Source organism: Lepisosteus oculatus, chromosome 16, assembly GCF_040954835.1.
Source record: "Lepisosteus oculatus isolate fLepOcu1 chromosome 16, fLepOcu1.hap2, whole genome shotgun sequence".
Lineage (NCBI taxonomy): Eukaryota > Metazoa > Chordata > Actinopteri > Semionotiformes > Lepisosteidae > Lepisosteus > Lepisosteus oculatus.
This window is the reverse complement of record NC_090711.1, coordinates 4392898-4408450: the sequence shown is the minus strand read 5'-3', so window position 1 is coordinate 4408450 and position 15553 is coordinate 4392898. Positions and strand designations below refer to the sequence as shown.

At 42.0% G+C, this 15553-nt stretch overlaps 1 protein-coding gene across 3 annotated transcripts in view; it reads left to right on the top strand.

The window, feature by feature from the left end:
• Positions 1-15553, top strand: part of lama5 (laminin, alpha 5) — an 85629-nt gene that overhangs the window by 25686 nt on the left and 44390 nt on the right. For 2 of the 3 annotated variants that reach the window (XM_015365137.2, XM_015365136.2), the window contains exons 4-15: positions 2832-2950; positions 3334-3504; positions 4138-4235; positions 7842-7957; positions 10281-10399; positions 10758-10848; positions 11775-11909; positions 12493-12552; positions 12949-13089; positions 13667-13804; positions 14778-14912; positions 15327-15461. In XM_015365137.2, coding sequence (XP_015220623.2) covers positions 2832-2950; positions 3334-3504; positions 4138-4235; positions 7842-7957; positions 10281-10399; positions 10758-10848; positions 11775-11909; positions 12493-12552; positions 12949-13089; positions 13667-13804; positions 14778-14912; positions 15327-15461 — 1458 coding nt within the window. Of the gene's footprint in view, positions 1-2831; positions 2951-3333; positions 3505-4137; positions 4236-7841; positions 7958-9214; positions 9248-10280; positions 10400-10757; positions 10849-11774; positions 11910-12492; positions 12553-12948; positions 13090-13666; positions 13805-14777; positions 14913-15326; positions 15462-15553 lie in introns of all 3 variants that reach the window. The other variant, XM_069179616.1, reaches the window with a different exon arrangement.

The following is a 15553-nucleotide window of genomic DNA, read 5'->3' as shown; positions in this document are numbered from 1 at the left end:
GCAAAGCTCCAGTGAGCAAGAGTGAAAGCAGAGTTCAGTGAAGGCTTTCGTTAAAGAATAGAACTCTAAATATCGGTCATCTTTTGTAGCTGGAGAATACCTGATTAAAGGCTTGGAATAACCCAGCACTGATCACATACTGCATCCCATGGAAGATGCTGAGTAATTAATTTAGTCATTCTGGTTGCAGTTTCTTTTGAGCATGATTGACTTGGATGAGCTAAGATGATTTGTGTAACCACCTTGAAGTCCGCCTTCAAGTTCGCCTTGTTTCGTTTTGTCAAGAAAATACTTTAAACCTTGGATCCTACAGATTTCCCCTAGCTCTTTATGCAGATGAAACTCTCCTGTTTGATTTGATCAGATGCCTAAAAACAGAACCTGGTGTCCCGTGCTAATCTAAAGATCCCCCTCTGACATTGCAAATTGTGCTCATCAGGTTGTCAGCGTCTAAAGCGGTCAAGCGGATCTGCTTCATCGAGTAAAGGGTCTATTGTGTGGGTCATCTTCTTCTGACCTCAGTGCAAAGAGCCCAGATTTCCTTTTCTGTCAAGTGCCCACTATAAGGCTGCATGTCTGCTATTGTGCAATTATCAAGAACATTCACTCAACTGCACACTTCCTGAACGTCTTTAAGGGGCCTGAAATTGAGTCTTGGTAGTTGAGGCCGCTTTTTAGCTAAAATGCAGTCTTGGGGGCTCAAAATTGTGGTGAAATGTCAGAACAGATAATTGGAAGTCTAGGGAGTTTAATGTTGCCTCGTTTATTATGGCAAGGAAGAAAATGAATGGACCAGAAAATCTAGTTTTTTTTTTTTTAATAATTGTGTTTAGCCAGCTGTCATGAGTCAAACTGATTTTGTAAAACTCTTCCTGTTATGTGTTAGCATACCGTGAGGTATAGGGCCCCTAGAACTAACGTATCGGAGGGAAAACTAATTGAAGAGATTCTTTGCTAACACTATGCAGAACACAAGCAAATTTATGACCGCCAGTGCCAGGGTTATCGTGGTTCTGGAGGGCTGCAGAGATCTCTGGATTTTGTTCCGATGTGAGCTGTCAATTAATCTACTTAATAATTGGCCTAGCTAGACATAGTACAGTAGTGCATTGCTAATCTCCCCTTCATGTACCTGTCCTTACAGTTAAATAGCCTTGTTAAGTAGGAGATTCAGGCTTGTGTTAAATATGCAAACCCTCATGTTATTGTAGCCATCGCAGCAAGAAAAGAACAAAACTTTAAATGACCATTATTTAACAAACGTGAATTAAAGACTTTTTGACACAAAGTGCCGTCACCTTCTACTTAAGGACCTTTCTTTACTTTGTGTAAAGTAACAGGTTTTTCCCCCTCTACGCTTTTGTGATAATTATATTATTTATTGGAGAATAAATTATATTTAGTGTTTAAGCTATATAATATTGTATTATACAAGCCATATAATAAGACTTTGGTGTTTAAGATTCAGTGTTTAGCAAACATTCATTTGTGTGAGTCCAGAGTTGGTAAATCCTTTTGTAGGTTTAACATACAGAGCGCTTTGCCAAGGCATTTTTGTGGCTGGCAAAGGTTAAAGCAATGCACAAAGCCATGTTTTTCTTGTCCTGGAGAATTTTTGTGTTGTGTACAAGTATTCTGGGAATTTGTACAAAGAGGTGGGAACAGTACATGAATTCCAACAGATCGTTTTTTTTATCTAGCCTGGCATTACCTTGTAGAACTTGCTTAATTAAAAAATATATATTAATAAATATATTATTTTTAATATTTAATTTACCTTGAATTTTAAAAAGATGTCACTCAAGCTGTTTTACAGTCTAGAGGTTGATGCTGAATCATGGATCAGCAGCCACACCTGCAGATCCAAGAACAGAATACAATGGGGCAGAGCGGTGGCTCTGTGGCTAAGGATCTGCGCCTGTAACTGGAAGGTTTCTGGTTCAAATCCCGCGGCCAGCAGAGGAATCCTACTCCACTGGGCCCCTGAGCAAGGCCCTTAACCCTACCTGCTCCAGGGGCGCCGTACAATGGCAGACCCTGCGCTCTGACCCCAAGCTTTTCTCCCTGTCTGTGTCTCCATGGAGAAAAGCTGGAGTATGCAAAAAGACGAATTCCTAATGCAGGAAATTGTATAGGGCTAATAAAGAAACATTACATTACATTACAATCCAACGAGGGGCAGTAAGTTAGTGGCAGGATCTGGGCTTGACTGAGGAATCCCCCTCTCACAAGCCCTTTGCTATAGCCATTGGGCCACCTACTGTACTGTATCCATAACAGAATAACAGTGTAGAATATGTATTTTAATGTACATGTTTAGAGTGAGTGACAAAAGGACCCCACTTTCCTCATTATTTCAAAGATTAGTAGCACCTTGCGAGGCCTTTGTGGTTTCTAGTATTTGGTGATCAGAGCCACAGGCTGCTGGGGGTCACAGGGCTCTAATTTTTCCTTTTAAGATGAGGTAGTCAGCTCGGCTCCTGAGGGGGTTTATTAGACTACCAAGGAAATGAGAGCGTATGTTAATGAGGACTATACGAGCCATTCTCCTTCCCTTCTATTAGTATTGCTTTGGGGGCCATGCAGTTCCCTGTAATGTCAGTAATGAGTGAGTATTATATAAAATCAGACCCTGGGAAGTACAGTTCATTGAATACCTGTATCCCTACCCTCCATGGCTCTTAATCATTGTGCACTGTGGGTAATCTGAGTGAAGGTGTCAGTTGTGAGAATAGAAATGTGACTGAGGACAAGTGAAGTTCCCTTCTAGATTTCGGTCGTTTGCAGCTGATGCGGGTTTCCCTGATTTCCCGAGCCTTTCTCTTTCCCAGCTTCCAAGAGGGACTGCATTGACAGGTTTGGCCAAAGAACGATTGAGCGCATAACGAAGGACAACGACGTCATCTGCACCAGCGAGTACTCCCGGATCGTCCCCCTGGAGAACGGAGAGGTGAGGCTCTGCGAGCACCTTGATTCTCAATCTGTTTTGGGTTTTGGTACGAGCCAACCATATAAAAATGCCAGGTCTGATGGCAAAATTTAGTTTTTTTTTTAAGGTTTTCTGATGGTTAAGACTGACCCCCAAACTGTATCTTCTGCTTACAGCACAGAAAGAAAGGTTTGGATGCCTTAGCTTCCCTTTTTAACAGTTTACAGGGATGGCCCAGTGAACAATGCCTGTCCTTGTTAATAACTCCCCCATCCCTGCTAGACTCTACTTCCCAGTGCTGTTTTAGCTGGGCTATTATTGTTCATTCTTACAGGCAGCCAGAAGAATCGTGCTATAAATGCAATGGTTGTTCTGTGTTCAAGCCTTGTTGTTGGTGTTTTCAGATTGTCGTGTCCCTGGTCAATGGGAGACCTGGAGCCATGAACTTCTCTTACTCCCCTGTTCTGAGGGACTTCACCAAGGCCACCAACATCAGGCTGCGCTTCCTGAGGACCAACACGTTGTTGGGCCACTTGATGGGCAAGGCGCTACGGGACCCCACCGTCACGAGGAGGGTGAGTGTCCGGACTGGGGGTCCGCTCAGATGGGTTGGTTGCTTCTAACTTGCATTTGCTTCACAAGATTTGCGCCAGGCCTGGTCTTACCTACAGTGTGAGCTCACCTCAGTTCAATTGACCATTTCGGTCATTTACTTTGGAGAGAGCCCAAGGGAGGAAAAATAGGACCACTGCGTCATGTAGTCCGTTCATTCAGTATGGTGTTCGGCAGCTTTTTGATACCATCCATCCATCTTCTCACTGCTTCTTCCAGTTCAGGGTCGCAGGGGAGCAGGAGCCTATCCCAGCAAGCAATGGGCACAAGGCGGGGTTCACCCTGGACAGAAAGCCAGGGATATAGACACACACACCCTCGCACCCTCACCCCTAGGGCCAATTTTACCAGAACCCATGTTTTCGGACTGTGAGAGGCAACTGGAGCGTGGGAAGAACATGCAAACTCCACACAGATAATACTCCAGGCCTGGAATTAAACCCAGAGCCCCAGCGCTACAAGGAAGCAACGCTAACCACTGCCCCTTTTTTTATACCAGCAAAGAGGAATTTCCTGCGTTTTCCAAATCAGTCACCAGGGGGTTTTATTTGACATAATTTTTAATCCTGCTTTCAATTTTCTTTGTGGTCGCTCAGTACTACTACAGTATCAAGGACATCAGCATTGGTGGGCGCTGTGTTTGCAATGGGCATGCAGAAGCTTGTAATGCCAAGGATCCCACAGACCCCTACAGGTAAGACGTTGGGTTGATCGGGGCCTATAATTTGTGCTCTTTATCGTTTCCCTGGCCCCAGTAACTATCTGTTGTCCCTTGCGTCCCGGTTATGTTTCTTAACCTGAAGCAAATTCATATGAACAAATCTGAGGCATAAACATAGTTGTTGGTGTGGAACATGTCTGTACAGTGTCTTCAGTGTTATAGCTTCAGAGCTGTTAATCTGTTAAGACTAAACAAATGTACTGTGTGTGGGGCCCACTGGAGTGATAAAAACACATCTGTTATCAGTTTTAATTGCATGCTTGAGGTGGCCCAACATGCTGTGTCTTGATTTGTGAGGGCTTTCTGACATTTTAAATTCAAATTTCCCAGTTCATTTGTTGTCAGAAAAATATGATGTGTGTGGACCAGTTGCTGCTTTTTCTCACATGGAAATTGCGGTTTCCACCTGCTGTTTTTCGACAGCAGCTCTACTTGTTTGCTGTGAATGTTAGCATTTACGTGCTCTATCCTGAATGGTTGAGTCGCTTCTGGGTTTTTTCTCTCATGATCACAGCAGATGTTTAGCTTTGGATAAACATTCATTTTTGCCAAATGTAGTCATGCGTGAGAATGTGCATTTGAAGTGGTCAATCTGTTGTCCTTCAATGTAATTAAGTCAGCTGGCGTGTTAGGGGAATTGTGATTTCAGAGAACTATTCCTATAAACCCACAATCACCATTTCTTTTGTGTGAAACCTTTATTATAAACCGATAATTCATAATTGAATAACTTGTCATAGGGCCAGTTTGTACAGTAGGGCTTTTTTACTGGAGCAATGTGACTGGGGTGCTTTTTTCAAGAGTACAGTATTAGTGCCCCATTGGGGATTTGAACTCATGACATTGTAAACAAAAGGCTGCACCACACCACTAGGATGAACGTATTGACTGATCGTTTTTCATATTCAAGTGTTTTGAAATTATTAAAATACAAGAGGGTCTTTGCTACTTTTATTAATCTAGATTAATTCATTATTTTTTTCTGTTTAGGATTGGTGCATACCACAGCATCGAACAAGATTCCTTACTGTGCTATACTGTTATACAGTATGTACAGTACTTAACCAGAATAGATTTTTCTTACCCAGACATACCAAATAGATTTTTATGTGGGCTGTGATATGATACGATGGCTACAGAGGGTTGATAACCGTTACAAACAAGCAAGACAAAAGTCAAAAATTGTTTGCCAGGTACAGAGATATAATTCAGATATCTTGTGCAACCATTTCAAAATGCCATGAAAATGTTGTATCTACCTCCATGGGCATAGCCTATTGTTAGGCTGCAGCTACACCACTTTATCAGGAGAGGCAGAACTGCCAAGAAACAGCAATAAAAAACAGAGTGTGAAATAACAGATATATTAGGGCAACAAAAGTCCTTTATTGTGCTGTTGGCATGTTAGTTTTCTCTAGGCTATAGTCAGCTATTGTTATTTTGGGTTATTAAGATACATACTGTAGCATGGTTCGAACTAGTATAAATCCTTTTATGTCTTGTCTATAGACACTTGTTTGTAAGTCCTTCAATATTACAGAAAATAATATTTCAGATGTTTGATTTTTGTGTTAGCACCCACAATGAGGACAGGAAATGTTGACATGACTTGAAGGAAATTGTTTTTGCTGATTGTTCTGAAGAAGCACCTGGAATTTGCCAAATGCTTTGGAAATTGCAGGAGTCGGCCAGATGTGCTGAACAGGACGATTTGAGATTTGAGGCGAGATCATCCATTTCCAGTGCTGGAGGCTATCTACACCATCTCCTGTAGCTGTCATTACCTTGTCAAATCCTCAAGAATCCCTTCTCTGCCTGGGGCACCTCCTCCAGTGCTAGTTTGTGTAACACATACTTTTGTCTAGAGGGATTCAGTCCTTTTTTTGTTATCCGTGTTTTTTCAAGAACTTTTCACATCGATCCTTTTTTGTATTTTTTTATTAAAAGTTAGACAAAATGACATTTGCACCTGCATCATTCATTAAAACGAAAAATGAGTTTCCAAAAGATCAGCTTAAAAAGCTTCATTCTGAGAACTAAATGAGGTTGGCTTTAGGAGGAGCTGAATACACAATAATGTCCAGTTTTTTTATTGCCTCACTGACTGGGTTATTAGAAATCATTTTGTTGTTTACCATATCAACAAGTGATGTTGTAATTGTAATTAAAAAAAAAATCCAGCAGGGATGCTTGCCTTTTTTCTACAGGTAAACGTCCAACAGCTTCACTGCTGACCTGTTTATGTATCATCCTCACTTGGTAGCGATGAAAGATGTTATAGTATTTTTCCTCTTTTACCTTGCTTGAACATAACACATTTCAAAGTATCAGAAGCAGTTAGAAGTGATTGTCTGCAAACAGAAGTAATCCAATCGAAGTTAGAAAAGTCCAGTAACGGCAAACCACACTATTTTGTGCCTTTTGCTGAATGTAATTATGTAACTCGTGGAGCGTGTAAACTGGAATCCATCTTTCCAGTGAGTGTGGCATTTCTCCCGAGGAGAGTTCAGAGGGTTGGGAGATAAGCTGGGAATTCTGGGTGGTGGAAGAGACGTTTATCAGCGGAGGAATTCAACCATTTGTCAGAGCTCACAAGATGGAGACAGCGCGACCCAGCACTCCCAGACCCGCGTTTAAACCATCGACACTAACCAGGCCAAAGCCAGTGATGTCTTGTTTAAGATTACTTGGAATTTGTTTAGCATTTTCACATTTTTGTTTATTTTAGAAAAAAAACGCATTGAGCTAAAATGTGTTCTAGTTGTCTATCTCATTTTTACACCACACTTGTCGCATTTCACAATATGCTACTCATCCCATCCTACAATTTGTTTCAATTGTGTAGGGTGAAACTCTGAATACACAGTGTGCTAGTGCCAGGATGACCTTTTCCGCTTAATTTAGGGCTTTTAGTTGTGAGTTTTATTTCTAGTTTAAATTAAAGTAAACTGCTGCAGTAGAGTGTGTGACAAAGTTAAAGCTCAGGAAGGTTTCAGTGATATGCATATACAATTATATAACTATATGGTTTCTTCAATAGTGCATTCTCCCTCATTGATTGAAACTAATTGCTGTTTTTCTAAAACAAAATCTTGGCCTGTTCTAGCGTAAAACTTCCATGAAACATTTTTTCAAGTCATACGGAAAGCACACTATTTAAATGTGATCATATATATTATTTTCAGCCTTTTCTTAGCTTCATTTATCATTTCTAGTTATTTTTACAATAACAGTGGTAAGCCTAATGAACCCTTTTTAATGTAGGTACTCTGACAAAACTGTACAAGAACAAGACTTTGATCTGTTTACAAATGCTGTGATTGTACTGGAGCCCTAAATATCGTAGCACTCCATTGTTTCTCAGATCCAGATTCATTTTTAAAAGACAATAAGGGTTTGGTCAGTGCATGAGGCCCACAATGAAGAGTAATTATCTTGTTAGGTCAAAAATTGCTAGTAGCTGTTATTGGTTTGAACTTGATTTCTATTTGGCGTGTAGCACTGGTAAGAATAAGTGACTGAGGTCTTAGCTAATCCATCTGAGAGTGACCATTTTTGTTGTTTTTTTGGATGTTAAAGACTGCAGTGTGACTGTCAGCACAGCACTTGTGGAGCATCATGTGACCGCTGTTGCCCGGGATACAACCAAATGCCCTGGAAGCCAGCTACCACGTACAGTGCCAATGAGTGTGAACGTGAGTAGAGACATCGAGTTCGGGTTGTATGAGTTGTTTCTTTTGTCTGTGTTCATAAGGAGCTTTTTTTCTGCCTTCCTTCACCTTGGGTGAGGGTCTTGTTTGGCCTAGGTCAAAGGCATTAGAAAACCAGCGCAGCGGTTTATGTACCATAATACATAAACATCAGATCCTGAACCATGTTTGTAGGTAGAGTTATGCGTTGTGGGGTTAATTACATTGTAAAGCCTTCTTTTAGACTTTTCTTTACTGTCTTGTTTGTGGTTAAACAGAGACCTCAAAATAAATCATTTTGTACAAAAGCTGGGGCTGAACCTTTGGCTTTTGGTAGCAGTATCCAAACCCATGCTTTTCATCTGCTTGCAGGTTTCATTGTTGTTTCTTGGTTTCCTACAGTGTTAAATCTGTAACTTGGTTCAATTCTGGTAATAAATCTCAGGTATGTGAATTCAGTTGCAAATCGAGGCTGTGTCAAACATAGTGATGCCAAAGAAAATAATGCAATTAGTTAGTACATACAGGTCAATTAAATATTAGTGTTTAAGAAAGGTTCCATAATGGCTAAAGTATGTAAGACGTCTCTCATGCAGCTGGCTTCTGGTATTGTTTTTTTAAATGACTTTGCAAATTGGAAATTTGTATATTGAAGGGAGTGTGTTCTTGTTCGAGAGCTTCTGTGGGTGGATGAGGGCCTCCCCCATGCTGTCCTGTCTTATCTAGGCTCCCAGTAAATTAGAACATCTGTCAGCAGGAATAAGAGGCACCAGCAGTCTAAACTAAATGGAATTGTTCTTTAATTGTTTTTACTGCGCATTTCAGGGGTCAATCTCAATAGTTTTTTTTTGTTTTTAAGAGAGGCCCATAAGGAAACGATACAATCTATCCTTAATCTTTTTGATGACACTCACGTGATCCTGTGACAAGGAATTGTACTGAAGTCATTTCTCATTCCTCTTTCAGAACACGCAACAGGAACTTAATATTATTACTTAATATTATCCCCAACCCATCAAAAGAAACACATATGTGTATGAATTTCCGTGGTACATTTAAGAACATAACGTGCACAAGACTGGGTTGAGAACACAGCCTTTCTGCTTCTTCTTAATCGCCAAGGCATTGCTCCTCGTGGTCCTTGGTCAGACCAGGCCACAAGAGTGTGACTGAGCAAAGGATCCCTTTGTCTCAGGATTCTGTCTCCTTCTTCCTTCAGGTTCTACTCATCCTCTTCCCCTCTGTCCTCCCTCTTTCCTGCAGCCCCCCTGGGCCTCTGGGGACTCTCCCTCCCAGGTGCAGCATGTTTCTCCGCTGTGTTGAGCAGTCATGGGACTGTGAGTGCGTGCGTGCCTTGAGTAACCCCAGAGCTCATTAGAGAGCTGTCTGTTGATACACAGGGCTGTACTCCCACCACCCTCCTGCACTGAAGGGCAGCCACTCAGAAATCCTTGAAAGTAGATGCTGGTCCTTTGTCTTTGAGTTCCGCTTTAATAACCTTTGGGAGTTTTTCTTCAGTAGCCCCAGAAAAGGCAGTGGAAAGGTCCCGTTCTGAAATTTCTCCCATATTGTTTACGCCTCACTTAAAACATCAGTTTAAACAAGTATTAAAGGAACAAGTAGAGGTTGTTTCCGTGCAGAAAAGTATGAAGAAAGAGAGAAAATTGCAGTGTTTTGTCCAGCATTTTGCTTTTTTTTTTACAAGCAGAGAATTTGTCTGTGCTTGTTTTTTTCTGAACCAGCGCCCCATCTCTGTTCTCATCCAGATGGAAAATACTTTATTTGCAATTTTTTTTAGTAATGCGACAGAGCCCACATGAAAATGATGAGGGTTCATCCCATGACTCTCCTGGAAGCAACATTTAAAACAAATAATCTTTAAAAAATCTGTATGCATCACTGTATTGCAAATTTGGTTTTAGCTTAAAGTGTGAAGCATGATATAGTGTTTTGATTACACTTAATTGAATGGAAAAATACTCATACTTTATACACTGTAATGGAGTTTTCAGACATTAAGGCATGCAGTGTGCTACTTTGTAATTCGGTGCTACAAGTGTGGTAAAACAATCCTTAAATTTGATTTCGTTTTCATTACTCTTATGTTAATTAAGATTTTAAACATTTCAGAATCTTGTTTTACTTTACACCTTTCAGTTCCGTTCAGAATATATATCCTGCATGCTACCCCTAACTCCATGTTCTGATCTGCGATTGTCTGGAGAATGCATATTTTCTTTCGGCTTCTGATAAACTCTGCCCATTTTGCAGTGTAGCTCTAAAGCCTGCATGACTTTCAATGCCAGTTCTTCTTTTTCCCCTCGCACAGCCTGTAATTGCAACAAACACTCCTTTGATTGTTACTATGACCCGGAAGTGGATGAGCGCCGGGCAAGTGTCAATGTACATGGGGAGAACCGGGGAGGAGGAGTCTGCCTGGAGTGTCAGGTACGCAGCTGCAGACGATTTCAAGCCCGAGCTATCACAGGTCATTTTCACTGATACCTGATGAACGTCTGCTTGTTCTCTCACATACAATTGGCCTGTATATTGCTGGAACTAAAGCTGTGAATGATGCAGTTTAGAGGATGGCTAATTTTACTCAAGTTTTATTGTCAGCAGTTTGCATGTATCTGGAGCACTTCCATTACTTAGCATGAGGTGGGCTAATAATTGTGTTTTGTGCTTTAAATAATTAAAAAGGGATGTTTTAACACCCAAATCTTTGAATCATTATTACATGGAAAGGTGATCATTTATTTTTGGGGGGAGCGCATTGGAACGTTGTTGTTGTTTCCTTTCACAGCATCACACCACGGGCATTAACTGTGAACGCTGCATCCCTGGATACTACAGGTCGCCTGACCACTCCATAGACTCTCCGCTGGCCTGCTCACGTGAGTGATGTCATCGTGCGCTCTGTGTGGCAGCATGTGAAATATTGTCTAGGAGACAGCAGATGTACTGTTTGTCATTAAGTGAGTTTAATGTGCGCTGTGAGATGGTCACTTAACAAGTTTTTCCATTTTGAAAATCGTCAGTATGCCCTAAGTATTTAAGGATTCGATTAGATTCGTAACAGCTGTTAAGCCTTTTCTTTTACAGAATAATATGAGATTTAAATTGGGCGTATTGAATTCAGTGGGATGTCATTTGCAAATGAATTGATTATAGAAATGAATATAATAATTCTGAAAGTGAAAAAGAACACGTGAGGTACTGTAATCGCAAAATGGAACGAAAATGGAAAAAGGTAAAATAGTTTTAGCAGAAGTATTTTTTTCTTTGGGTCCAATCTTATCCATCTGTGCTAAAATGAGGTGAGTACAAAAGTTTTAAGTCAACCAATAGGCCAGTGATTTACAGTAGTACATTTGTCTGGGCTATTAGTAGGAATTTCACTGGACCACGCTAAGTATACCTGATTATGTACAGTAGATCCACACGTGCATTTACAAGAAACCTTACAGATTAGAGGTTGCGGACCCCTTTAAAAACCCCTTTTAATTATCCAACAAGTTGGATAAGCAATTTCTCTCTCCTCTACCTGATCTCCTTTGTTGTGCAGCTGTTGTTTAACAAAAGCCACAGCACATCGCCCAGGTGGGTTCTTTAAAGGTGAAAGATGAAATGAGTCCCCTTTCATAGTTAAAGTCTGGTACTTGTCTTAAACTGTATCCAGTTGTCTCTCTCCACCAGTGCCCTGTCTGGACACAATACTTGTACAGTAGGTCATAACTTTGAGACAGACTAAGCTCCAGTCTAATCGGATCTTCAGTGTTAAGGATTTCAGTTTCATTAATGTGTGGCTATTTGACCCCAGGGTGCGTCTGTGACTCGGCGTTCACAGACGGCACGTGTGAGGACCTGACCGGCCGCTGTTACTGTAAGCCCAATTACACCGGGGAGAACTGCGAAGCGTGTGCCGAGGGGTACGCCAGCTTCCCCGAATGTTTCCGTGAGTCTCGCTGCTCTCTTTCCTCATGGTGTACAATTCAATCTGTGTGCCCGAGCTGTCTTTAGGGTTTGGTCTAAAAGTAATTCGCTCTCTTCATGTTAAAGAAACAGGACAGACACCTGTCACTGTATGTGGTGTCTTTAAAGAGTAATAAGGAGTGTGTGACATTCTGAAGCAGCCGGGTATCAGAATTTACGTTTTGTGTTGGTTTTGAAAATATTCTCACCCGTGTATGCTCTTTAAAGTTCTGTATATCTAAATACACATTGTGTCCTTGTCCTAAAAGGGACATTTTATGGCAACACACGTTGTGCCTGATGGATAAAATACACTTAGAAATGCTTTTGTTTAGACCAGAGGAATGAGAGAACACGTTGTCTCTCATCTCGCTCTCTGAGTGGTCCTCCGTAATAAGCTTTTTAAAAGTGCTCTAAACTGTGCTTGGGTTGCATCCCTGCTGCAGAGAGCCCAGGTTTGCAGAGCAGGAGCTAGCTTGCTTGAGCTCCATTTCTCAGCTGTCTCCCTGCGTTGAATGATTCTTGTCTGCTCACCTTTCTCTCCTTCTTGGTTTGCGTCTGTGCAGCTGTTCCTGCCTATCCCAACAACAGCAACGGCGAAGCTCTACCTGCAGGGGAAATAATAAGTAAGGTTCTTGTGCTTTTTTTTTTAAAAATAAAAGTTGCCATTCAAATGCCATATAGGTAAAGGAGCTTTTCAATCAGAGGTCCAGGTGCCCTAGGGTGTTCTCAGCGTCCGTTCAGGTGTCTCCCCAACGAGGAAAAGTGCACAGTGGTTCTGCTTTGAAAAAGCTTACAATCAGTCTGTTCTGCTTTAATATTTTGTAGTTAATTGTTATGTATTTGTATTACTAAATTTTGATTTACTGTTTAAAAATGGGGAATTCTCAGAATTTTACAGTTTCCTGAAAGGAGGGTTTCCTACCACAAAGGTTCAGGTCTGAAATATTAAATGCTAAAAAGATGATGGTGTTTTGACCTTCACTGCCCTGTTTTTTTGGCTGTGTCTCGTCATTCCACAGACTGTGAGTGTAATGCTGCCGGCACAGAGGGTAACTCCTGCCGCCCAGATCCCAGTCACAGGGCCTGTGTCTGCAAACCGAACTTCCAGGGATTTCACTGTGACCAGTGTGCGCCCAATTATTTTGGACTCAACTGTCAGCGTATGTACTGTGTGTTTGTTTTCCAAGTTCCATCTCGATCACAATTTTCTGTAAGGTTCTACTTTTGCTGAAAGTGTTGTATTTAGTGAACAACATGAAAACATTGAATTTTAAGTATGTCAGCAAGGAAAATTTTAGACTGATACCGTTAGCTAAATCTTTGGAGTCCTAACATAGCACAAAATTTGACACTTAGTTGCTGGCTGATTTTATTGTTTTAAAATGTTATTTTTTGTCCAGACTGTTTTATTTTTTACCAAAATCTGAATCGGCATAATCCATGGTTTCCTATTCTCCTGGTCAAGATGTGCTGTTTTTTATGAAAGCAAAAGGAACCATTTAAAGTTGCATGTCTAATAAGAGGAAATATAAATTAGAAAAGAAAAAAAAAATGTTTTTCTACATAGACAGCTGTGAAGTGGCAGTTGATAGATTGGTGCAAAAAGATGAAATCATCAGGTCTTTTAATTTCCTTGTAGTCAGGCGTTATCAGTTTCATCTGTTAAATTGCAAAATAACTCAATACTAAATGTTTTGCTGTCTAGAATATTAACATCCCTCATCCCTCTCCTCCCAGCCTGTCAGTGCACTGGACCAGGGGCCTTGGAAGGCAGCTGTGATTCTGAGACGGGACAGTGCCACTGCCGTAGTGGGTTTGAGGGCTACCACTGTGACCGCTGTGCTCCTGGGTATTTCAACTACCCTCTGTGCCAGTGTGAGTTTCCGGGTATAACTCTAGTCTTTGCTGTACTTTGACTTATGCAACATACTGTACTGTATGTGATCCCCAGCAGATCTGGAATCAGATCAGGAATTTTTAGATTCCTGATCTGGCCACTGATTGTGGCCAAGATAAGTGAGGTGTCTAAACTGAAACTGAAACTGGGGTCTGGGGTGGGGGGTTGTGTCCACCTTACCAGAGAATGAGGTCAGTGGGTGGGGCCTTTTATGAAAGTAAGGGACATGGCTGTGGCCTTTCATGAAAGTGAGGTCAGTGGCTGTGGCCTTTCATGAAAGTAAGGTCATTGGGTGTGGCCCTTTGCGGAAGTGAGGTCAGTGGGCGGGGACTTTCATGGAAGTGAGGTCAGTGGGCGGCGACTTTCATGAATGTGGGGTCAGTGGGCGGGGTCTTCCATGAAAGTGAGATCGGTGGGCGGGGTCTTTCATGAAGGTGAGGTGAGTGGGTGTGGTCTTATGAAAGTGAGGTGAGTGGGTGTGGTCTTATGAAAGTGAGGTTAGTGGGTGGGGCCTTTCACGAAAGTGAGGTTGGTGGGTGGGGCCTTTCACAAAAGTGAGGTCGGTGGGAGTGGTCTTTCATGAAAGTGAGATCAGTGGGCGGAGTCTTTCATGAAAGTGAGGTGAGTGGGTGTGGTCTCATGAAAGTGAGGTCAGTGGGTGGGGCCTTTCACGAAAGTGAGGTCGGCGGGTGTGGCCTTTCATGAATGTGGGGTCAGTGGGAGTGGTCTTTCATGATAGTGAGGTCAGTGGGAATGGTCTTTCATGAAAGTGAGGTCAGTGGGCGGGGTCTTTCATGAAAGTGAGGTCAGTGGGTGTGGTCTTTTTTGAAAGTGAGGTCAGTGGGTGTGGTCTTTTTTGAAAGTGAGGTCAGTGGGTGCCCTGATGAGAGGTCTTCTCAGGCAATCAAGAAGAGTGACTCATGCCTTGCTTGTCTGTGGGTCTTATTTCAGTGTGTGGCTGCAGCACAGTGGGCTCCTTGCCTGAAGTCTGTGACCCATTTGGCCAGTGTCTGTGCAGGCCTGAGTTTGATGGTCCACACTGTGAACAGTGCAAGTCTGGGTTCCACTCCTACCCCAACTGTCAAGGTACAGAGTCCTAGTCCCCATACTCTGACACTTGTGTGCTAACATAAAAAATGTTTACTTTGGTGCAGATGCAGGGCAGTGTTGTTAATGAGTTTCCATGGTGACGTAAGGTTAAAATGACATTTGAAGAAATGTATCATTTTACATAGGCAAGTATGTACATTTCCTTAGTTCTTTGTGGTTAAGGAACTGCCATATTTTGCCTTAGTGACTTACCGGCACTTTTCATTGTATTATCAAAAAGACAGCTGTGCTCTACATCCTAAAAACGAGAGATCTGGACAAAAGGAGATCGAGAGGGAAGGGAGCAGAATGGGGTAGCTGTATTATTTGCTTTGGGACGTACAGGTGCTCTTTGGCGACTAGATTTCCCCGATATCCAGTCCCACTGACTACCAGTGCTGTAATTTGCAGTTTGCTCCTGTGACCCTCGTGGCTCTATCGATGCCAGCTGCAGTGCCTCAGGGCACTGTCACTGCCATCCCAACTTCTCTGGTGTTTCCTGCGACAAGTGTGCCCCTGGCTACTATGGTTACCCCAGCTGCACGCGTAAGTTTCCCATTCATGTCCTGTAAGTCTCTACCCGTATACTCTGGCCACACATTTCATTATCTCTATTTATAAGTTGCCTTTGAAGATTT